The sequence below is a fragment of the Pelodiscus sinensis genome, chromosome 7, assembly GCF_052426305.1.
Source record: "Pelodiscus sinensis isolate ZL-2025 chromosome 7, ASM5242630v1, whole genome shotgun sequence".
In the NCBI taxonomy this organism is placed as follows: domain Eukaryota; kingdom Metazoa; phylum Chordata; order Testudines; family Trionychidae; genus Pelodiscus; species Pelodiscus sinensis.
In genome coordinates, this window is record NC_143058.1 from 20,503,924 (window position 1) to 20,529,858 (window position 25,935).

At 41.7% G+C, this 25,935-nt stretch overlaps 1 protein-coding gene and 1 pseudogene across 1 annotated transcript in view; one reads left to right on the top strand and one right to left on the bottom strand.

Annotated features, from left to right (window-relative positions):
• THSD7B (thrombospondin type 1 domain containing 7B) overlaps positions 1–25,935 on the top strand; it is a 623,878-nt gene that overhangs the window by 479,540 nt on the left and 118,403 nt on the right. Inside the window, exon 15 of the mRNA XM_075933305.2 lies at positions 10,384–10,562. Coding sequence (XP_075789420.2) covers positions 10,384–10,562 — 179 coding nt within the window. The remainder of the gene's footprint in view (positions 1–10,383; positions 10,563–25,935) is intronic.
• Positions 19,598–25,935, bottom strand: part of LOC149524040 (uncharacterized) — a 33,795-nt pseudogene continuing 27,457 nt past the window's right edge.

The following is a 25,935-nucleotide window of genomic DNA, read 5'->3' on the forward strand; positions in this document are numbered from 1 at the left end:
GGACCTCAGCATATATAATCCCAAGTGGTTATTTTACCAAATAGTGACTGTCTCCAAGGACAACAGCAGGAAAACAAAATTGTCATTCTGTTTCATTTGATGGTTAAATATTGTCCAGTCTTGAAAACTAGCTCTATTTCAGCATTATTCTTCTAGTACTTCCATCAGTATTTTTATATAGTATCAGTGGGGAGGGATTATCAATTTATCACTGAAAGCAAATACTAAAATAAATTAAGACTTTCAACACTAGGAACTTTTTCCAGTTCTGTGATCTGGTGAAGGATTTTTTAAAAATGTTATTCATATTCCCTGTTCCTCGTTAATGGCATGATAGCACATTCTGTTATAAATATCTGTCTTTCTCTAAACCTCACACTTGTAAATATTGTTTAAAGTCTTAACCCATTTTGCCTCCACAGATCAGTTGATAACCTTTTTGGTTAATCCTACTTTGAAACAAAGCACTTTCTTTGTTTCTATTGATAATTAATTACCTTGGCTGTCACACAGCCAATAAAATTGATATTTTTACATCATTTTAACAAAACTGCAGTTTTGTCTAAAATGTAATTTACAAAAATCTATCACTGGCAAAGTTTCTTTTCACAATATATTGTAAATTGATTTGAATGGCAGTTTCTTTAGTTAGTACAATAATAGTAAATAGATATCCCAGGGGTCTATTTTTGTCCTCTCTTTGTTCTTGTTTGTATAATATAATAAAAAGGGGCATGCGCAATCCAAAGATCTCAAAATCTGCTAGCAACACCTAAAAGGAAAGTGTAGCACATAACAAATGATGAAAAACGACATTTAATTCAAATGGCTTTGGAATAATAAATGAAAAAAACCCAAATATAAAACTATATATCAGAGTGTAGCATACTAAAATAGTTTAAGCTTAAAGTGGAACAATCATGCAAGTTTAGGAAAGACTTACAGTAGGAGATACTGCAGAAAAAATACTGCAGCTGTCACTCTTATTGTCTGCCCGCAGAGGAGACGAAAATAAAGAGGGATACTTCAATTGAAGGAAGTGGTGGTACTATTATTTCCAGTATTTTTTAGACTATTTATGAAACTAACTTCAGTGTTGGTGATTTGTGCACAGGAAGGACATTTCCCTGAATGCAAAATAGACCCAGTGTTAAAAACTGGTCTTTCTTGAGAAATGACTTTGGTGCTAATTCCTGTGAAGCAGCTCCCATAGAGCTGTGTTGGGATCAAAGGTTAAGACTCAACCCTGTCCCTTGTTCTAAGTCAGCAGGGGGAGTGCCACACTGCAGAAAAAGTAGGTTCAGCCTTTGGGGAGAGGCACCCTGCATAGTTAAACAACCGAACATCAGGAGTATTTCAGAAGTTGTGTTTGGTATCATAGGGCTATGCTGGCTCCAAAGCATGTGCTGCCACACCCAGGGTATGTCTAGACTACATGGCTCCATCAACGGAGCCATGTAGATTAGGTTTCTAGACATAGGAAAATGAAGCGGTGATTTAAATAATCGCCTCTTCATTTACATCAAAATGTCTGCCGCGCTGTGCTGATCAGCTGTTTGGTGGCACAGCGCGATAGTCTGGACGCTCCGCAGTCGACAAGGGAAGCACCGACCTCATTCCACGAGGCATAACAGGGAGGTCGACAAGGGCTTCCCTTGTCAACCGTGACGCGTCCAGACTACCGCGCTGTGCCGCCAAACAGCTGATCAGCACAGCGCAGCAGCCATTTTGATGTAAATGAAGTGGCGATTATTTAAATTGCCGCTTCATTTTCCTATGTCTAGTAAACTAATCTCCATAGCTCTGTCGATGGAGCCATTTAGTCTAAACATACCCCCAGTGTCAAGCAAGGGATAATATTCTCCTACCAGAGGCAAACAAATATGCAGGAGATAGTCTGAATTTTATCCTTGGCCCAAGGCTTTATGGCCACCCCTCTCAGAGGTCTCTGGAAATCAGCTCTGCTTGCTTCCTAGAGCAGTAGCCCTGGCGCTACTTCCCTGAGCCTCTGGCCCGTTGTGCCATGGACCCACCCAAGGGGTTCACTCCATTCCAGTCTGATTTTCCCTTTCCAGAGCTCAGCTTGTTTTAGTCTCTCCCTCCAGTTGCCAGGTTAAGCTCACCTGTTCTGGTTGGGGCTTGATCTATTCACAGGGTCCAACTAAGGTGTGATACAGAACTTTTGGAGAAAGGCTACCTTTAAGTCTTCAACTGTCACCCTCATGTTGAATGGGAACATCCTTCTTGTTAAACACTCAGACATAATCAAATCTAGGGTGAGATCCTTTGAATACGATATTTTCTGCATGTATTGGCTTTGTACTCCTAGATTTGAGTGGAATATTATCGGTGGAAAGAAAAGATTTATTAAAAAAAAGAAGAAAATCCACAAAACTGTTTTTGGAACTGTTTTCCATTTTCTGACCAGGAAAGAGAGGATGCACCAGTGGTTAGAATCCTAGCCTAGGACATGGGAGACCCACAAAAGATTTGTCATGTCACTTCAAGCAACTCAGTTTCTCTGTGCCTCAGTTTCTCATCTGTACAATGGGAATTACAGCAGTGCGTTGCCTGACAGGATTGCTGTGAAGATGACTACATTAAAGATGGGCTCCATGAAGGCTGTATAATTACCATAGAGATACCATCTCTCTTTCTGATGTTAATGACATAATTGCTTTATACCAAGCAAAAATCAGAATCAAGAATTCTAATTCTGAAAGGCTTCCTTCTAAGGAAAGCAGAATCTGAGATGAATGAAAACTCATTATGTAAGAGTAGGTGAAAACTTAGAAGTCAGGGAAAATGTTGTTGGTAACTCACAGGATATGAAGAGAATGGCTGAGGAGGCATGGTCAGTATGAGAAATAAAGGGAACCTATGAAGGTTGCTAAATCTTTCAGCCCAAGAGGATTCTCAAGCTCATCTGGTATAACGATCAACCAGAAAGATTAAGAGTATGTCTACACTACCCTCCTAGTTCGAACTAGGAGGGTAATGTAGGCATACCGCACTTGCAAATGAAGCCCGGGACTTGAATTTCCCAGGCTTCATTTGCATAAGCGGGGAGCCACCATTTTTAAAACCTCGCTGGTTCGAACCCTGTGCAACTACACGGGGCTCGAACTAGGTAGTTCGGACTAGACTTCCTATTCCGAACTACCGGTACACCTCGTTCTACCTAGGAAGCCTAGTCCGAACTACCTACTTCGAGCCCCATGTAGCCGCGCTGCACGGGGTTCGAACCAGCGGGGTTTTAAAAATGGCGGCTCCCCGCTTATGCAAATGAAGCCCGGGAAATTCAAATCCCGGGCTTCATTTGCAAGTGCGGTATGCCTACATTACCCTCCTAGTTCGAACTAGCGGGGTAGTGTAGACATACCCTAAGTGAGCATATCTAATGTGGCATCTCCTGTGAGAGATCCCAGAGTCAGTAATTAACTGGATGGTGGCTCAGATCATCATCCTTTAGTTTACAACTCAGATTTTAAAATGTCCTGAAAACAAACAAAAGGAGTGCTGTAACAGTGGAGCAGTCCAGGGACAAAGAAAAGGACCAGGCTGGTGAAAACCTGGAAGAAGAGTCTGTTTGCTTTAGCAGAGGAAGTAGTGGGCCACCAAAGAGAGCAGAAGAAAGACATATGGATTACATGTGGACCAGGAGCAGCAAGTGATGAAAGGAAAGATTTTAAGGCAGAAAACAAAAAGGAACAGTCAAGACACAGGCAACACTTTCAGAGGCAGATATAAGATACAGAGAATAGCACAAAGAAATGCAGAAGAGATGCAGGCAAGATAGAAATCCTCAAGTTCAAGGAGATAGCTGCTTTGGCAGCAGCATAATTTGGAGACTTCAAGCAGCTCTATAGAATTGTGAAAAACCTCTCAGGAAGAACTAGATAATCACAAACCATGCCATTTGAAGGTCTGAAGCAGCTGTAGGTAGCTGGAACTGGATTGATTCTCTGCCACTCTTGATCACTGGACTGTGCAGGTCTGGCACTTTCCAATCACATGCTAGATCCCCAAATAGTCCAGAATCCTCCGTTGTGTGGGTTAGGGATAATAACAAGTAGTTAATTAGGTAGTTGTGTAACCATTAAAATCTTAGCAGTTACATGGTTAATGCTGAGGGCTCAGCAGTATAAAGCTTATATTGCAGAGCCCGCAGCGCAGCCAGCTCCTGGGAATGGGGCTGGAAATAGGTGCACATTGGCTCACACCTGTCATCCCACTCCTGGGGAACCATCTGCTACCCTGTGCTATTGCCTTAGTATCAGAGGCAGCAGCATGGGATGGTAGTTGGCTCCTGCCTGCCATTCTTGATAGAGGCAGCAGTGCGGGGCAATAGCTGGCTCCCCAGGAGCTGGCTTTTAAGCTGGCCCCCAGCCCTGCTGCCAGCTGCTGGCCTCACTTTCAAAGAGCTGGCTGCCATCCCTCCTTGCAGGCTCTGATACAGAGGCAGAAGCATAGGGTGGCAGCCGGCTCCTCTGGACTGGGGCCAGGAGCCAGGGTGTAATTCTTCAGGTAACCAAAAAGCTCATGCTTATTGGTTAACCATTTAAATAGCTACTACTCACACTAGAGATGTAACACTGTCAGAGCCTGGGCTGTGCGGCTCCTCTCCCAGCTCCAAACTCAATCCAAAAATGAAACCAAAACAATTCCGCTTGTTTTTGAGGAAGCCTGCCTCATCCCGAGACTGAGCAGTCTTGGCTCTTCATTGGCCTACAAAGGTTCTATGTAAATCACTTCATTCAAAGCTCCTTATTGGCTTTTCTAGGAGTTTCCAGTCTATTCTGTCCCCAGCACAAACCCTAAGCTTGCTGAAATTATATCTGGATCTTCTGGAGCCAGGGTTGCTATAGTTCTGGGGGAGGACCCCCACAGGCTCAGTTCTGTGCTCAGAAGCTAGCAAACTCCAAAGAGAGAGCATACAGCCTTCTCCATTCATTTTGACCTCCCATGAGACATCCCTGAACAAATTAGGCAGAAAACACATCTCTGACCCTGGCAACCTGATCCAGTCTCCTCAAACTCATGAAATTCTGACCTGTATTTATCTTGGAAAATTACTCTTTAACCAGTACTTTCCTTTAAGTGTCTAGTGCTGTAACCAGAGGTGATATGGGCATCACAAACATTAAACAGGTGTCCTATCTACACCTCTGGAATTAATAGCCAACTTTTATCAAATCGCTTCAGCAGCTGCTGCTGGCTTCAACAGTCCATAAAAATAATTAATTACCTAATAAATCATTCACCCACTGTTCTCACACAAGTCCTTTCTCTAGTTTTCAAAATACATTCAAATAGATCTCAGAAAAGCCGTCAGCCTAGTTCCTTCAGAAACAAGAACTAAGAGACTGGTGAACTGGGAAGAGGTGCCCTTGGCCTTTACTATCTGAGCATCCACAACTTTTTTTTCCATTCCAAAACAAAAAATTTGCTTTTCATCTTTAAAATGAATGCTATTAAAAGCCAAGAAAGTTAAAGTTGACACTGTTGTGTTCTCATAGGGTATGTCTACACATCAACGTTATTTTGAAATAATAGCATCTACACGGCCAAACTGCTATTTCAAAATTAAATTGAAATAGTGGAGCGCATATTTCGAAATTGGTAAACCTCATTCCACGAGGAATAATGCCAATTTCAAAATTACTCTTTCGAAATAAGAGCTGTGTAGACACTTATTTCAAAATAGGGGGCCTCCAGCCCTTCCCAGGGTGCCCTGCTGGCCACTCTTGCTGCAACCATAAGCACTCCTCTCCTCCCCCCACCTCCCCGGAGCCCTTAAAGGGGTAGACTCTGGCCACGGTGCCTGTGCCAGCTCCAAGCCTGCCAGCCCAGGAAACAGTCTTTCCTGTCCTGACCCAGTGGCCCCAAAACAAGAGACAGCAAGTCACTGGGAGCCAGCCCTCCACCGCTCCCCAGGAGCAGTTCCCCAGCTTCCAGGAGCCTGCCAGGGGTCACAAAAGGCAGGCACCTACGTGGTCTAGTGCGGAGATCATGGATCTCTTTGAGGTTTGGGGGGAATCCTCCAATGTCCATGATCTCCTCACTAGATGGAGGAACACGACCATCTACAGCTGGATGGCCGCCAGCCTGGCCACCAAGGGCTACATCCACACCCAGGAGCAGGTACGGATGAAAATCAAGGTGCTGCAGCAGATCTATGCCAGGGCCACAGGGGCAGCTCCCAACCAGGGGCTCACCCAGACACTTGCCCCTATTTTGATGCCCTGGACCGCATCCTTGGGGGCGGGACGGGCCGTGCCCCCCAGGTGATTGTCAACCCTGCAGTGGAGGGCCCTGACCAGGGCATCAAGGAGGAGGAGGAAAGCCAGGAGCCGCAGCAGACCAGATGGAGGGGGCTGAGCAACCAGGTCCCCGGAGCCACTCCAGCAGGCCTGTCGCTGGTGTGATCTGAGGCCAGGGAGGCAACAACAGGTGAGTGCCATCACTGTCCCATTATGGGGGGGAGGGTGGGGAATGGAAACCAGGGACTGCGCATGTGGGCCTTGCTGTCCACGGATCATGCAGCAACCCGTACATGTGCGAGCATATGCCACGCCACCCCTGGTCATGTGGCTCCAGCTGGCTGCCACACAGGAGCCTTACCCTGTTAGCCACACGCATGTGTGAAGAGACATGACATTCTCCTGACTCTGAGGTGGGACACAGCAGGATGCCCTCCCGCCACAAGGCCACTCTGAACAGAGGCAGGGGACATCTGCCTCCACACACACTATATATATAGCACAGGGGCATGGCTGCAGTCTCGAGTAGCTCCCATTCCCAGGGATAGCAGGACATTCCGAACATGGCCTCTGTGCAAGCACATCGGCTCTAATGGTGCAGGGGCATGGACATCCTCGCCTTGCAGAGGGAGGCTGGGCTTCACCCACTGTGTCTCCAGGGATAACTGACCACTTCTCTTGTTTCTCCACAGCTGCACCAGCTGTGTGTGCAGGGCGTACCACCCCATCTGGGACATGCTCCTGCACCCGAGGGCTCCGCAGAACTACCTGTTCAGTGGAGGGGTATCAGCAGCAGCACTTGGGGCACTACAAGCCCTGCACCGCACCCTCCAGCACGTGGTGCTGGGAGACAGCTAGCCTGGCGAGACCCCGAACACTGAGCCCTGAGCTTCCCCTCCCCCTTCTTCCCCTTACTTCCCCCTTCCAGCTTCTTCCTCCCAGGTTTCCCTCTCCCCTCCCCCCCTCCTTCTCCCATCTCTTTTCCCCAGTCTCACCAGAGTTTCATCCCCCCCCCCCCCCAGTTTTGTTAAATAAAGAGAATTTGTGTTCATGAAAATTCGTGTATTTTATTTTACACCAGGAAGGGGGTTAGGGAGGGGTAAGTGGAAGGACGGGAGGGTGGAATGAAGCACAAGCCCCCAGCGGGGCACAACAGGGAGACTGTTAGTGCTCCTCAGGGTGGAAGCTCTTCTCCAGGGCCTCCTGGATACTGACAGCCCCCCGATGGATGGCAGCCTGCAGCAAGTGCAGCCAGGCTCACAGCAACGCGTCCAAGAGAAGCACCAGAGTGTCCAACGACAGCTCTGGCTCCATGTTGCAGAGTTGTGATGTCCTGACTGAGGGCAACCAGAGCACACCGAGACAAAAATGCTTTGCTGTCTCTCATCGAGGTAGATGAGAGAGGAGGGAAACCTGAGAAGTGGCTGTCTGGAGGGGGGAAGGGGGGGCCTTTAAGCACAGACCTCAGCCTCAGGCAGCAGCCCCACACAGGAAGTCCTGACCTGGTGCCCTGCTGGAACTGGTTCCGGCCAGCCTTAAATGCAATTCAGAGTCCACTCAGTGTGGACGCGCTATTTTGAAATAGCAAAATGCTCTTTCGAACTGCATTTTGTGTGTAGACGTGTTATTTTGAAATAAGCTATTTCGAAATAACACTGTAGTGTAGACATATCCATATGGAGTTGTGTTTTCCTACATCTGTGCAAAAGTTTGTGCAGTTGTGTTACTGGCTGTCATTTGCTACTGATAGTGGTTAAAAGGCACCTCTTGAGGATGACCCATGTGTTTTTTTCCATCTTCTCCAGATTTATGGAATGGCAGATTTTTATTCTGGCATGTACCTTTTGGCTCACACTGTAGAGAGTGTTTCAACTGGTGTCATGCTAGCTCCATTGGATTCAGATTTGGCAAAGAGGATTGTTTTCTGGTACATAATAATAAAGTTATTTGGGGAGATGAATATTTCCAGACTGTGCTTGGCTATTCCAGATATAGGAAAGACAAGGAGGGTGCAAGGAACTGACTTTCTTGTATCTCTCTGCAACTATAGGTCATGATTCCTCACTGGAGCACAGGGACTTGTCCCTGAATTAGCTGTTTCCATGGCTGTTTGGTTGTCTTAGTCTCTCTTATTGGCCAGGAATGCCTGCCAAAAGGACCACAAAAAATCTCATGTCTAACCCCACATAGCATCCACAGACGTGAAAACAGGGCAATAAAAGTAGAGGAATTTGTAGTAAAGTAAGCAAGATGACACAGGGGCAGCTAGATCCATGTCAGCAACCAAAGATAGAGAACATCCTGTAAGTTTAGATCTAAGGTGAGCACATAGTCGCTAGTGTCAGATCATTTTTGCACAGGTTCTTATAGGGTACACAACTGCCACCTTGTGGTTACTTCCAAAAGTTAATTATCTGTTGCTGGAGAAGTGGTCTGTGCCCACGAAAGCTCATGATACCATCTACATGTTTTGTTAGTCTATAAAGTGCTACCAGACCTTTTTTTTTTCTGTAACAGACTAACTTGGCTACCTCCTGAAGCTCTGGTACTATGAAGAGCTTCAGAAGGTGACTGGACAAAAAAATGGCAGATCAATTTTAATGTTGATAAATGCAAAGTAAGGCATATCAGAAAACTTAATTGCATGTATACATAAAAAATGATGGGGGTCTAAATTAGCTCTTACCATTCAAGAGAAAGATCTTGGAGTCATTGTAGGTAGCTCTCAGAAAACATCCACTCAATATGCAGCAGCAGTAAAAAAAGTAAACAGAATGTTAGGAAACATTTTAAAAGGTATAAAAAATAAGACAGAGAATGTCTTATGCTAAAAGATAGTTTGGCATTGCAAAAAATTCAGAAAAGGGCAACAAAAATTATTAGGACTTTAGAACAGTTTCCATACGAGGAGAGATTAATAAGAATGGGATTTTTCACCTTTAAAAAGAGGAGACCAAGGGGGCGTATGATAGAGATTTATAAAATAATAACTGGTGTGGCAAAAGTAAATAAGGAAATAGTTATTTACTTGTTCCCATAACACAAGAACTAGGGGTCACCAAATAAAATTAATAGGTAGCAAGTTTAAAACAAACAAAAGGAAGCATTTCTTTCTTGCCTCAGGTTCAAAAAAGAGCTAGGGTTCAAAAAAGAGCTAGATAAATTCATGGAGGTTAGGTCCATCTACGGCTATTAGCCAGGATGGGTAGGAATGGTGTCCGTACTCCCTGTCTGTCACAAGCTGGGAATGGGATGGATCATTTGATGATTACCTGTTCTGTTCCTTCCTGGCATTGGCCACAGATGGAAGACAGGATACTGTGCTAGATGGATTTTTGATCTTACCCAGTATGGCTGTTCTTATGTGCAGTGTGACTCTTGCATTCTCTTTAGTATTATTTACAGTAAAATTCCAATAGTCCGGCATCCAATAGTCTGGCACTCCTGATAGTCCGGTATCAAAATGGCAAGAGCCTAGTGAGTGAGCTTCGGCAAAAAACGAGTCACAAGGTAACAAGGGCAGCAGCTGAACTGAGTAAAAAGAGAAATAAGGCTTAAAAAAACTAAAACATTACAGTATACTGGATACAGTATGTACAATAAAAAAGGGTTAAGAACACTTTATATACTGTATACAGTATATATATAACCAGTTTATAGTACCTCCTGATAGTCCGGCATATTTGATAATCCGGCACCCCCAAGGTCCCATAGGTTCCGGATTATCGGAAGTCTACTGTAGTTAATCATGTCTTCTATCATACTGTTAATTTAAAAAATAACTCCTAGCAACTGTTAGCACTAGTTGACACTTCCACAATTAAGTGTCAAGAAAAGTATTTTCAGCATACGCTCTTCATTGTCTCTTCATACTACTGTAGCAAGTATTATTGTTAACTGGAGTTATTTGTAATTCTCCCTTCAATATTTGTAACACATTTATAATATCTTCTCACTTTCTTCTGTACTATAGAACAATTCTATTTAATCCTACAGAGTATTTCTAGTTAGATGATTCTGCAACTGTTACTTACATTTCTCTGAGAAGTTTGTGAAGAAAAGTTAACAGTTTATATCATATATCTTTGATTAAGATGTCTTTCCTGAATTTTTGTTTTAGGATACATTGAAGAACGTTGTGTAATTCCTTGTCCATTTGATTGCAAATTAAGTGACTGGTCTAGTTGGACTGCTTGCAGTTCTTCTTGTGGAACAGGGATGAAAATTCGATCCAAGTGGCTTAAAGAAAAGCCTTATGATGGAGGTCGCCCTTGCCCAACACTGGATCTGAAGAATCAGGTGAGGTGTATCTAGTAGCCAATAAAATATTATCACATATGTTTGCTTTGATGAGTGTACTCAAAGAAGCTATTAAATAAGTACTGTTCTCTGCATAAGTTCTCTGCTTATGAATAGAGCTTATGGTTTCCATAAAGGAGTTATTGAGATAACTTCTCAGATTTCATTTTGACATGTTTCTAAGAAAATCTCCAAAGTATGATAAAAAAAAATCTTCAATGCCTTAAGTACTGATCTTAATTTAATATTTTTTAATATTGATAATTTAAATTACAGTAGTGCGGGACCTAAAGTTTACATGAATGCAGTCCCTGAGGCTCGGGCTCCCCTAAAGAATTGGTAAACCCATTCTGAAGCTCCAACCTCCCCGCCCATTTCCCCTGTGGGACTGGATTGCACAAAATCCACTAGCCTGGGCCTCAGCAGCCCCTGGCCCAAAAAAGATTCCCACTCCTGATTTTAAATATTGGTTTTCTTTAATTCCTTTTAAGTAATTCAAAATATAACATTTTTGCTATTAAATCTTACTTGTTAGAGTTGTGCAAACTTTTGCTATTTATTTTTAAAGGTATTATACAGATATTTTGAGATAATTACAAAATAATTTTCAGAAATGAGCACTAATGCATGTGAATATAACATTAAATTATTTCAGATGGAAAAATGAGGTGGAAAGAATGTATTCGGATAATATGATAATATAATACAATAAAAAGAGACTGTCAGTTAAAGCTGACATCAACTATATAAATAATACAGCTCTTGGGTTTGTTTGTTTTTTGTTTTGAAAGAAAACAACAACAAAAGCATTAGGCATCACTATAATTCTCCCTTAATTTTCATGTCAGGGTATTTGTAAATTTTCATTCTTATTCTGTTTCACTCCTGAAGGACACAATCTAAATAGGAAGGCTGAATTAACACAGATATCTTGCAAGAGATGCCTTTGCTGTCCTTTAATTTAATATAATTTATACTGTTAAATACTATACCTGACATAATTCCCTGGAATTTTACACTGTTTAGTCAATGATCGATTAGGATCCATGAATTCAGATCCTATTATTTGAACTCTAACCTCCAGGAAATAGAGCATCCTGGCACATCTCTGCCCTAGAATAGAGGTTAAATCTGTGACTGGCAGAGGTATGGCCTATCTATAGAGTGCATGTAGTGAATCATAAGCCTGTATGGGTGAGAACAACAACAAACCACATTCATTACTCCTGTCCATATCCATGCCCTAGAATCTCCAGGCCCTCTGTCTGAAGTATCCCAATTTGCATGTTACTGAGAATTCTACCTCACCTGCCACTTTTGTCTATTATTTCTATCACAGCAGTACTTGGGACTCCTAGGAACCCAAGCTGGTGCCCAGGATCCCATTGTGCTGGCTGCTGTACAAACACAAACATGGAACAAAATGACTGTCCCTGTCCCAAACAGCTTATAGTCAGTCTCACTATACAGGCAGTCCCCGGGTTACGTACAAGATAGGGACTGTAGGTTTGTTCTTAAGTTGAATTTGTATGTAAGTCGGAACTGGTACATATTGTAGGGGAAATTCTAGCCAAACATTTCTCCAGAGCTCAGTTTTATTCTCCCACACCTCACTTTCCTCAGTCCTTTATTCTCAAGCTGAGGTGTCTGCTGAGAAAAGCCACTCCGCATCTCCCTGGTCTGCTGGGGGGGTGGAGGGGGCGCTAGCTTCACGTCTCCCTGGTCTGCTGGGGGGGGGGGGGGGCGCTAGCTTCACGTCTCCCTGGTCTGCTGGGGGGAAGCAGCTAGTGCGGGGTTGCCTCACCCCGTTTGTAAGTAGGGATCCGATGTAAGTCGGATCCATGTAACCCGGGGACTGCCTGGATAGGATACACCAACAAATTGCTGTTTACTCATTTGTTGTAAGACCAAGATTTACTTTTTAAATATTAGAGTTTAAATTCATTTTACTTGTAAATGAGGTTTATATAATTTTATTGTCTTCATTTTTTCCTCTGAAATTTATCTCTATAAACTTCCCTTTGGGCCAAATTTACATTCAGTAGCTCCAGCTAAGTTAATGGAAGAGACACAGAGATCTTCAGTTCATTCTGTCGTATGAGGGCTATTAAAATAAATACAGTATTGATTGAAGCTGTAATGTATGAAAATGCCCTTTCTACTAATCTGCATATGTTTAATGTCCAAGAATGATATTATAGGAAAAATGCCACCACTGAATAATTACCTTAAAAAGTCCAATGTTTTATAAACAGCTACTTAAATATTGTTATATGTAGAAACAAGATTAATAGTGTTTTCTTATCTTTTTTGACTGATTTTACACACTAGTACCCTAAATCAAATTGATTAAGCATTATTTAAAGTTTTTCCTACTTTCATATCTTGGTAGGTTCAGTCTATCAAAATTAATTGGCACAGGAACAAAAACATATATATTGTATAGAACTTTGCAATAATGTTATTTGTTTAGTTCTATATCTAATACCCTGCAGGACCCATAGCTAGCAGAAGCAGTCATTTAAATTGCAACTATGGATACAGGAACTGCATTCTATATGGCAGTTTTGAAAACCTGGATTCAGAAGTGGCTTAATGTTGTTCACAATTTATCGTCTGCATATAGACAACCTTTTAAATATTTGTATTACTTTTTATTTACTAAATTGCAAAAGCAGCAATCTAACAGAAGCTGTAGGGACCCAGAAAATATAATAAGAGAATGCTGCAAAGGTTCATTGTAGTCATACCTCAGTGCTTTCTCTTAGGGTATGTCTACACTTGCTCCCTAGCTCAAACTAGGGAGCAAGTGTAGACATACTCTTACAGAACAAGCAGATCACCAAAGAAGCAAAATGTATCTTACAGTAATTCACAGAGTGACAATAAGCTCCTTTTATAATGAAAGGATACAAACTCTTGTCACCCACAGATTCAGTAGATGATAATTATTAAAATAAATGTAATTTTATAAAGTTTTCCCTATCCTTTACCCACTAGATTATTTAATTTCAAACCTCTTTTAGAAGGTATTAAAAGAAATAAATGGTTAAAAGTTCAGAATTGTTGACTTTTGGGGATCCACTGATGTATAATCTTTGTCAAAAATCATGACTGCTAGTGATTTAAATGGAGTGGAGTTTTTTGCATCTTTATCTAGGCACATGAGACATGATCTAAATCCTATTGGATTCACTGGAAAGACTCCCACTGACTTGTTTGTGCTTTGGATTAGGCCTACAAATGGGAGGTCCTGATGTTAGTAGAAGCACAATCAAATCCTCTACTTTTCACTTGATAATAGGTTCACCTGCATGGTGGCCTGAGGTCTGGTTTCTATCTGTAAGAACTACAATGAGCCCCAAAATAGGATTTGTGTTTTCCAACTGAGCATTATGGGGGGTCATTTGAAGTTCATACATTCACAGATTTTAAGGATGGAAGGGACCATTGGGATCATTTAGTCTGACTGTATAATGCCCACTGTAGATCTTTTACCCAGTAATTCCAGTAATTCCTGCATGAAGTCAAATAGTTTGCTGTGAGCAAGGAGACCAACAGATTTGCTGGGTCCCTTGGCAAGGTGGGGAAGGGACAGTTCCATGCTTGTGGAAGGGGTGGGGCTTCAGGCAGAAAGGACTGGGGCTGGAGCAGCAAGCCCTCAGCACCTGCCAGATTGCAACACCTTCCCAGTTCTCAGTACTGCCTGGAACAGTAGTGGGCAGGAATGGGAGCGCAGGCTACCAAACAGTCTCTCACCTAGAAATGCAGGATTCCTAATAACCTGACACTAAAAAGTTGTTACAAGGAAGAGGGAGAAAAATTGTTCTCCGTAATACCTAAGGATAGGACAAGAAGTAATGGGCTTAAATTGAAGCAAGGGAGGTTTAGGTTGGACATTAAGAAAAACTTCCTAACTTGTGAGGGAGGTTAAGCATTAGAATAAATTGCCTAGGAAGGCTATGGAATCTCTATCAATGGAGATTTTAGAGAGGTTAGACAGATACCTATCAGGGACAATCTATATGGTGCATAGGACTGGACTTGATGATCTCGTGAGTTTCCTTCCAGTTCTATAATTCTACAGGTTGTTAAGAAGTTAGGTCTGAAAATTGTCAGGGAACCTGTTTGATTTCCATCATCATTTCACTGAAATTGACATCAGAAAATGTTGACCAATAATCCCCCCTCTTACCCCGTCTGCTCCACACAATCTTCAGATCTACATTTTCTTGTACCTAGATTTTAACGGTTTTAAAATGTATGTTGCTCAAGTGAGATCTGTTAACCAACCAATCTACGTAGAATTAACCTGACATGATTATTTACCAGTTTGTCCGTTTTTTGTCAAAATCGAACTTTATCTGCACTGATTTTATATGATTTTTCTGAACACTAATAAAGATATTGAATAGCATTGTGCCGAGAACAGTTTCCTAATCAGTCCCGCTGGCAACACTCCCACTGCTTCACAATTCCTCGTTTACAATTATTTTTAGAGACCTGTTATTCTAGCTTCTACTTCCAGCCCTGAGATCCTGTTATGACTTTGTCTTCTAGTTTAAAGAGCAGTCTAGTATCTAATAACATCTCTCGGTTACTGATAGACTTTGATCAAGTTCCCTCTTAACTTTTTCTTCAATAAACTAAATAGGTTGACTCTTTTTTATTACAGGGAATGTTTTTCATGCCATACCAGATTCAAAGTTCGTGTATCTCTTTCTTGGATGTCTTCCAATTTTTCTTCATTTTTAAAGTGTAAACACCAGAACTGATGTAATAGTCCAATTATAGTGTCACCAGAACTTTCTGCAGAGGTGATATCACCTTCTTACTCCTTCTTGGTATTCCCCTGATTTTATTTCAAAGTATTTTGACTAGGCCTCTAGGCTCAAGATTTCCAGTTGGGGGAGAAGGAGGGAGTTTAAACCCTGATCCTGTGACATGTTTTGATTTGTTACCACTCAATCTTGTAGGACCTGAGGAGACACTGCACCTTACAAGAAGCACTCAGCAATTCATGATTTTGGCCGTTAGTCTTTGCTATAACTTCTAACCATCTGTCTTCTCCATAATTGTTTATATGTTTGTGTGGAGCTCTTTCTCATAATAAACTAATTTTCCAGTGCATATAATTAACTAAGTCAGAATTACTAGAATTAATTCTGCTATGATAAATTTCTGCCTTTCATTCGTGGAACCAGCTGAGAATTACAGATTCATTGGAAAGAATCAGATCCTCCTGGATTTCTGCAATAATTTTGTGTTACTTTCTAATACGTATTAGATTAAAAAACAAAATCCTCCTGCACTGGATGTGTGAGGTACTCTAATCTAATCACTTGATATATGCATCTTATTGCTTATATTGCTTTACATATTTCCCTGTAAAATCGGTATATTAATTGTGGCATTTAAAAAAGTATGTGGCCAGTGTTTTTATACAAAATCATGTAAACCCATACTATATCACCTTAGTTTTGCAACCCTAATTTCTATGTATACCTTCAGTATTAACTAGGCACAGCATCTAAAAGTTCAATGTCCATTATTTCTAAACCTCTAGTTGGAAAACGGTGTCAGTTCGCAGATGTTCTCTGCTATGTTGTATATGTTAGAAGTTGTGTAACATTTATATTTTTCAAATTTTGGCCCTTATTTAAATGCAAATAAACACTGTGCAGTTGCTAAGCTGTTTAATATGTAGTTCTAGCCATTCTGTACATAGGCATGTAGAATTACATGATGTAAAGTTAAATATGAGTTAGAAGGGGTATCGAACTTGAATATTTTATATATGTTTAGGATAACGACAAAAATGAGAATTATCTCTTTGCTCTGAAATATATTGTTGGCAGGTTAATTTTTCTTGTTGAGAATAAACTACATAGCAAATATTTTATTTCCTGCATTACTTAATATTTCTTGTGTATATTTAACTACATTGTCTTTACAAAGATTGGTAGTCCTACTAGATCCAAAGATAGCTGGAGAAAATTGTGGTAGTTGAAATTTAGATTTACTGCTTTCCCTTTTATTTTAAATGAATATGTTATCCTCGCTGTCATTTTTAAAGGTTAATTCCAGAAAGGACAATAGTTATATTAGAATATGAAAAGTATAGTTACTTTCAGAAGAAGCATTTCTGTCGTAAATATGTTCTATGCAACCCTTTCCACACCCCTGGAAAACCTCTAAATTAAGAACATATTGTAGTTTTGAAGTGGATCTCTCTGAAGTTTGAATATGCCAAAATTAAGGCTGCTTGAATTTTTATATCATTTTGTCATTCTAGAAAATGATAGAACTGTTTTTACTCAGACTTCAAAAATGGTTTTGGTCTAACAACAAATATCAGGTCATTGGACTCAATGATCTCCTGAAGGTTTCTTCCAACCCTATAATTATATGAATCTATTATCCTAAATAATAGACATTACCAGGTACTATTGTTTGCAATCCTGCAGTCACTGCAATAGTCCCTTTGGGTATATCTACACTAGCCCCCTAGTTCGATCTAGGGAGACTCATGAGGGTGACCGAAATTGCAAATGAAGTGCGGGATTTAAATATCCCGCACTTCATTATCATGTTCCCGGCCAGTCGCCATTTTAGAAATTGACTAGCCCGAAGTAACTGCCCACGTCTACACGCGGCAGTGAAACCGGATTCCGAATTAAAGCCCTAACTCAAATTAGCTGGTATTCCTCCTGGAATGCGGTTTACCAGCTAATTGGAGCTAGGGCTTTAATTCGGAATCCTGTTTCACTGCCACGTGTAGACGCGGGCAGTTACTTCGGGCTAGTTAATTTCTAAAATGGCGACCGGCTGGGAACATGCTAATGAAGCACAGGATATTTAAATCCCACGCTTCATTTGCAATTTCGGTCACTCTCATTAGCCTCCCTAGATCGAACTAGGGGCTAGTGTAGACATACCCTAAAATATATAACTGGTGTTGTAAGAACTATAACTATAATGGAGCAAGATGTTATATCTTATCTCAGGTCAACATATGGAACAAGGTGCATACTTAAGTATAATCAGGCATTCTCAGAGAACAATGACATTCATGCACAATGAAGGATTTGTTTTTTCTTTTTTGACATCATCCTGTATTCAAATCCTTATTTGCAGGACCTGGGTCAAAACATCCTGTATATATCTACCTATCCACAGGTGGTTTGTGACTGGTGGATAGATTTCATTTTTATGCTCTTAATTTTGACTGCCCATGCAATCAGGGTCAATTTTCAGGCTTATTGTTTTCCTCGGGGGGGAGAGAGGGGGGAATTAGGGACTAGTCCTGTGGTAGTTTAAAGACTAACCAGTTTATTTGGGCATAAGCTTTCATAGGTAAAAACCACTTTGGCAAATGCATCTACTATATGTAGTATACATTAGATGTAGTATACTACTTACCAGTAAGTAATAGAGCCATCCTTGATACTGTATGATTGCTACCAAGAGAATGTTGTTGAGATGGGAAAAATAAAAACTGAACATTCTGGCTTCACTTAACTAGGGGAAGAAACCTTATGGTCCCATCCCAATCCCACCCCACTGGCTCTGCTGTTATACTTTCCTTGATTTTCTTGATGTCAAACTCCATTTCAGACACCTAAATCCTTCCTGTAACTTCAGCTTTTCCTACAAAAAAAAAGTTGTTTTCCTTATTTCCAAAGTAAAATGAGAGAACATTACAGATAATGTTTTTCCAACTTCAGTCAAATTTGATAATATAGAAAAATTATTTGTTTTTTTCCTTCAGTTCTGTGGGAAAAAATCTTGATAGCAACCCCTCTGCCCCTGAAAAATCCCGTGTTCTATACAGACTTTTTTGTTAACACTAAAACAAGTTTTTGAAGTGAGTACAATATATTTTCAGTCATGGTAACCATACACTCCCTGAGTGCAGAGAGAAAGGAAAGCCTGCCCTTCGTAGGCTGCCTGTTAGACCCCCTGCCTTGAAAAAATATGAAAGCAAACCTACATCAAGAACCTGGTACCACCCCATCAGACACACCAGTGTCCAAGAAGATTGCAGATGTATCCTCTATTGGATAAGTCTGGACAGTGATCTGTGTAAGGCTCTATAACTCCCAGCAGCCACAAATCCTGCATTCAACTTCAATACGTTATTTTCAAATGGAAGGATTCAAAAACATAAAGATTCTTCTGAGGGAGGTCAAAGTTCCCACCAAAGATGTTTCCATTTTACCTGTGATTTCATTTTCCTATATCTGCAGTACTGCTTAGAAACTAATGGGTCTGAAAGGGTGGTGCCATGTTTTTGGTGTACGTCTGTGTTCTCATTTTCTCAAAGCAGTTTTCTTTTGAATATGTGTATTGCATCTGACCATTTTCACTCAGGAGAACTTATTTTCATGAAAAAATTGCTCAACTTAGCAATTTCTTGGAAAGGATGCTTGTTTCACTCTATACTATATTCACACTTCTCACACTTCTTTATAATAATACCTATTACACTTTAATGCTGTGTAGTGCCTTTTATCTAAGCAGCTTGAAGGGGCTTTACCAAAGCTTTGTTATGTCACTTATAACACTCATCAACCTCACAATAATTATTATCTACCTCAGGGCTAGTCAACATGCAGCCTGCAGGTGGGATCTTTTGAACATGGCCTCCACTGGGAACACGTTCCACAATGGCGAGTCAGTATAATGGTCTTCTGTTGATATGTATTTTAGTAGTTAAATTCCTGGATTGTCATTGCTCATTAAAAGTGCTGATGTACGGGTGAAAATCGGGTACATATTGCATTTTATTAAGTCAGCAGAACTGTTTTAAATGGGGCCTACATATTGTGTAATCTTGCCTTTATCTTTGTATTCATGCCAGTCAGTGTGAAAGACGCTATTTGCATATATATTTGCATGTATATGCAACCACACTTAAGTTGTGGCCCTCTGCATGTACTGTGAGTATCATTGTGGCCCCCAGGGCTTCCAAAGTTGAGTAGCCCTGATCTACACCTTACAAAGGGCTAGATGAAGACATAGTTTGGCCTGTGTTACATAAAGGAACCAGTAGAAGTGCCGGAAATATAACCTAAAGGTACTAACTGATGACCTCTTGCCCTCTTACCAAGATCACATTCTTCCAGCTATTAAAATCATTATAAAGGTTTTAATTAAAGTATGCATTCCACAATTTTTGTTATCGTAAAAATAGTTGCATATTTAATTTTATGTATATTAGACTGAAAATGTGCCAGTAATGGCATCTTCTGATTGAAATTCTGTTTTAGGGGGTTTGAAATAAAAACCCCATCTATTTCATGGCAGTGCACTAGAAAATACAGTAATAGACTAGGAAGTATACTGAGACTGTTTAATTCTGTAATTCCACTATGTGGAAAGGCAACCAAAAAAGTACAAGTTGCCTAATAGGCAAAGTTTTATCATTTTACCCCTGGCCCTGAAGCTAAATTAGTTTGGGCAGTATACTTAAGGAAAGACATTTGGTATGTGCCAAATCTCTAATGGACAGTATGTCATGTTGAAAGACTAGCATAGACTGTGTGCCATAAATCAGCGTGACAATGATTAAGACTGAGTTTGAACTTTTGCTTGTCTTTGTATTAGGAGCAAAGGCACACAATAGGATTAAAACCTCAGTTATTTCTTGGCAACAGATTTAGTGTTGGGTTTGGTTTTTTTCCTGTTCTTTCTAATTATCTAGTCCTTTTTGAAAAGTCCTTACAGTATAATATTCAATACCTCTTTTCTCTGAAGATCAGCCAGCCACACTTATTCCAAAAAGTAAATATCATGGCGCATAGTTGAAATCATGCTCATCCAGCTATAATTTGACAAAAGCAAGGATATGCATAGAGATGCCAATTTGTCCTGAACTTACCCTGTTGTACTCTAGGTTGGTGTTACACAATTGACATAGCTCGGGTGGCGTAGCTTATTTTGGCTTTAGCCCTGCTGTTTAGACACGCCCTGAGGCTCTGTTTACACTACGGAGTTTTTTTGGAAAAAAAAATGAAACCAACCTACACTTACGACCACACTGCAATTGCGTTCTTTAGAAAAAAAATCAAAAGGAAAAGAGGGTTTTTTCTGACATTGGTAAACCTCTTTCTATGAAGAAGCCTTTTTCCGAAAGAGCTCTTTTGGAAAAAGGCGTGTGTGGAGCAGAAAGAGGGGGTTCTTTTGAAAGAAGAGGAAAGAGGAAAAAGCACAGGTATCCTGGTGGCCACTCTGTCCATAGTAATCACAGCTTAAATGCGAGATAGTGTCCATTCAGTGTGGATGCTATCTTTCAAAAAAGCAGATGGCTTTTTCAATGTGCTTTGGCAGTGTGGATGCTCTCTTTCAGAAGATTTTTCGGAAGATCTCTTCTGGAAAAGCTTCTCCAAAAGAAGCCTGCAGTTTAGACATAGTCTCTGTAACTTTAAAAGTGAGCCGAAGGAAGAGAAAATGTATGAAAGCCTTTGCTTTGGTAAATTTAAATAACTATTGTCAGAGTTTGTATCTTTGCCCTTACTTTCTCATGTAGTTATACATAAAAGAGCAAAAAAATTCTGAAGATTCTCTTACCATAGAACTCTGCTTGTGCTGTAATGACTACAGTTCCTTTGGAGGATATTCTAAGTCAGCCAGTGCCTAATAGAAATTAAGTCTTGCAGTCCTGTTACCCGTTCCATCTAAGAATTCACGTTTTTTACACATATATATGAAATAAGCTTCACAAAAGGCTGATGCATATAACCCCATTTTATATGTGAAGAAACTATGGCCTGCAATATTCTCAAGGGCTCCTGATTTCTTTGCTTTTTTGACTATACCATCTTTCCTTTCCGTTGTCATTTTTAAAAATATTGTTACATTCTTTTATTTAGGTAAAAATCTGTGCTTTAATATTTATCAGGGCTTCAGTGGTTTTTTATCACTAAATTATATTGGGGAGGGTATGATTGGTAGGGAAAGTTTCTCTGACTTCAAGACATATTCTCACTGGACTTTTGCTCATGAGAATGCATAACAAAGAGAGCAAGTTATGTCAGAAAGAAAACATCTCGATACCCATGATTGGGCGTATGACATGAGCTCCCATTCACATTGGCAGATAAACTAGCATGGGTGAAATGCTTACTGTTCAGAAACAGTGGAGCAGTTTTACCCACTAGCCAGCAGCTCCTCATAAGCTGACTTCAGAAACCAGCAGGAGGACTACATTCTTGCTGAAGCAAGAAATTAGCATGAGGGTTATCAGGGCATGTGGAAGCCACATGTGTCACTGCCATTACTGATCCAGTTGAGGAAACCAGGAGCTCTGATACGAATGTTCTCTGGGAATATGTCTAGACTGCATCCCTCTGTTGGCAGAGGGATGCAGATTAGGCAGGTCGAAATTGCAAATGAGGCAGGGATTTAAATATCCTGTGCCTAATTTGCATAAAAATGGCTGCCACGTTTTGCCAACTCATGACTTTGTCAGCAAAAAGTGGCAGTCTAGAGGGGGATCTGTTGAGAAAGAAAGCCTTTTTCAACAGATCCCTTATGCCTCCTGCAAGTACTGAGTCGGCAAAACGCGGCTGCCATTTTTATGCAAATTAGGCATGGGATATTTCAATCTCTGCCTCATTTGTAATGTCGACCTACCTAATCTGCATCTCTCTGCCAACAGAGGGATGCAGTCTAGACATACCCTTGGTGATAACAATATGACGCTGTCCTTTCATTCAGCAGAACTGCTGGAGTGCTGCTGTATTCAGGACATTTATGTCATCTTTGCCCATGGACACATTTCACCATTGGTTCATAGGTAAGAGTTTGACACATTCTCTTTGTTTCTTTAGACAAAGTACAGCATAGAGGGTATTTAACATTCATATCCACATTCTATTCCTTTGCTTCTGTGCAAACTGCACCAATTCAAATGAGGCAATAAGATATCAATGTAGAGCTGAATGTTGCTCATTTAAAAGTATTGCAGAATTCAAAATGCAAAAGGATTTTTTTTACTAGGAAGGAATGCAAGCTGTGAGGAGGATAGTGCCATTTTGGTTAAGAACAATAAGTCCTATGGCACCTTATACACTAACAGATTTATTGGAGCAAAAGGTTTCATGGGCAATGGCCCACTTTGTCAGATGCATGTAGTGGAAATTCCAGAGGCAGGTATAAATATACAGGCATTAGAAAAGAGTAAGGCTAGAGATAATGAGGTCAATTCAGTCAGGGAGGATGAGTCCCACTTCTAGCAGCTGATGTGGATATGTGAACACCAAGGGTACGGAGCCATGTAGATTAGTTTACTCGAAAAAGGGAAATGGAGAAAGGATCTGCTGACGAAGGGTTCTGGGGTCAGCAGATCCCTGTCTAGACTGCCTCACTGTGCCGACAAACAGCTGATCGGCACAGCGTGGCGGCCATAATGATTTAAATGAAGCGGCGATTATTTAAATTGCTGCTTTATTTCCCTTTGCCATCCTGCCTAATCTACATGGCTCCATCGACGGAGAAACTGCTTTTGTAGTTGGCTAGCCATTCATAGGCTTTGTTTAATCCTAAACTGATAGTAACAAATTTGCAGATGAATTTTAGCTCTGCAGTTTCTCTTTGAAGTCTGTTCTTGACTTTTTTTGTTGCTGGATGGCTACTTTTAAATCTGCTACTGTGTGTCCAGGGAGATTGACGTGTTCTCCTACAGGTTTTTGTATGTTACTATTCCTGATAGCTGATTTGTGTCCATTTATTCTTTTAGGTAGGGACTGTCCAGTTTGGCCGATGTATATGGCAGAGGGGCATTGCTGGCACATGATTGCATATATTACATTGGTAGATATACGGGTGAATGAGCCCTTAATGGTGTGGCTGATGTGGTTAGGTCCTGTGATGGTGTCGTTGGTGTACATATGTGGGCAGAGTTGGCATCAAGGTTTATTGCAGGGATTGGTTACAGAGTGGGAGTTACTATGGTGTGGTATATAGTTGCTGGTGAAAATTTGCTTCAGGTTGGTGGGTTGTCTGTGGGCGAGGACTGGCCTACCTCCCAAGGTCTGTGAGAGCGGGGGATCATTGTCCAGGATGGATTGTAGATTGCTGATGATGCATTGGAGAGTTTTTAGCTGGGGACTGTACGTGATGGCCAGTGGTGTTCTGTTATTTTCTTTGTTGGGCCTGTCTTGTAGCAGGAGGCTTCTGGGTATACGTCTGGCTCAGTTGATGTGTTTCCTCACTTCCTCAGGTGGGTATTGTAGTTTCAAGAATACTTGGAGTAGATCTTGTAGGTGTTTGTCTCTGTCTGAAGGGTTGGAGCAAATGCGATTGTGCTTTAGTGCTTGACTGTAAATGATGGATCATGTGGTGTGTCCGGGATGGAAGGTGGAGGCAAGTAGGTAGGCATAGCAGTCCGTAGGTTTTTGGTATAGGATGGCATTTAGGTGATCATCACGTATTCACACTGTAGTGTCCAGGAAGTGGATCTCTTGTGTAGACTGGTCCAGGCTGAGGTTGATGGTGGGGTGGAAATTGTTGAAATCATGGTTAAATTTTTCCAGAGCCTCCTTCCCATGGGTCCAGATAATGAAGATGTCATCAATGTATCATAAGTAAAGGAGGAGTGCTAGTGGACGAGAGCTGAGGAAGCATTGTTCCAGGTCGGCCATAAAAATGTTGGCATATTGTGGGGCTAAGTGGCTGCCCATAGCCACCATGGATATAGAGGCTCTCTACACCAATGTCCCACACATAGATGGAATATAAGCTGTCAGGATCAGTATGCCTGACGATTTCATGGCACAACTGGTGGCCGAGCTCTGGGACTTTATCCTCACACACAACTATTTCATATTCAGTGACAATTTATACCTCCAAACCAGTGGCACCATTATGGGCACCCGCATGGCCCCACAATATGCCAACATTTTTATGGCTGACCTGGAACAACGCTTAAGGGCACTGTGACAGGGCAGAAGCGCCCCGCACTCCGACCCGCCTGGGAGCCGTATGCCTGGCGGCTCTCGGGACGGAACAGGGAGCCGCGGAGCCGGGCAGCCCCCAGCAAGACGCCCGAGCGGCCCCAGCGCAAACTGCGCGGTGGTGAGCTGGTTGTTCCTGGGCCGCGGCGGCCGTTAGGTGCCCGGGCGAGCCAGGGAATCCCGCTGATGTCACGCGGCGCATGATGTCACCCCGCAGCCGTGGCACCAGGCTGGAAGTGAACCCGTCCCGGAATGGGCGGGGCCCCGCCAACGAGCTGCAGCATGGGGATTTAGACCCCAGCTGGAGGAGAGGAAAGGGGGGAGCACCGAGAGCATCCTCCCCCATGAGAAGACGCCGGATGGGCCCAAAGCCGAGGAGGTAAGCCAGGTGGGGAGAGGAAGCAGCCCAGGGTGGGCAAAGGGAGCCTGCGGGCTGGCGCATTACGGCAAACGCCCGCCAGCCAGACCGGACAACCGCGACGTCCGTGTCCTTAGGGCCCTGGGCTGGGGTCCGTGAGAGGGGGCGTGCCAACCTCCCGATCGTGGGAGGCATACCAACCTCCAACCCGGAGGAGAACTGGGAAACTGGTGAAATAGTTAACTGAGACGCCGGGAGGCGAGTTTGTAGTGATAGGGTCACGGGGGAACAGGGGAAAGACGACAAGAGCAAACGCACCCCGAGGGGAGTATGTTTACAGGCACCCATCTACAGTGAGAAATAAATACCCACAACATAATTATATTTAAAGTAAATATTCCTCTGTATTACAAAGCTATTAATGACACTTATTCAATACTGAAAAAACATGGCTATGCTAATTTCTACATTAGAATTGGTCCTTACTCACACACAGGGCTCGCCAAGCGGTGGTGAGCTCTGCTCGCCAGCCACATGGTTCTGCACTCTGTGCATGCACAGATCACTCTGCGCCGGCTCTTCCGGGTTGTAATCTACTCACCACAGGCAAGTAGATTACATTAGTTGTTGAGCCCTGCTCACACAAGTAGTTTCAATTCCTCTATAATACCATAACATATTGATTTTATGTATAGGCCACTGTCTGATTGTCTCATGCCTGTATCAGAAAGACCATTGTAGCTAGGGCAGATTTTTTTTTCTATTTTTTTAAATGACATGGTTGATCAAGAAAGTATCAAATATTAATCAACCCTCCACAAACATCTATTTTATTATCCAGTTGATAGCTACACAACAAGGTAATCTGAGCAATATTTTAAAGGAGAAATAAACATCAGAACTGATCATCTGTATAGCAAGATAACTGACTCCTCTGAAATTTAAATTAAAATGTCTAATGCATAAAGTTCTGACAAGCCAGGCATTTAACAGAAATGGCAACTGACCTTAAACAATATACCTTTTCAAACCTAATGCCATTTATAATGTCAGGAAG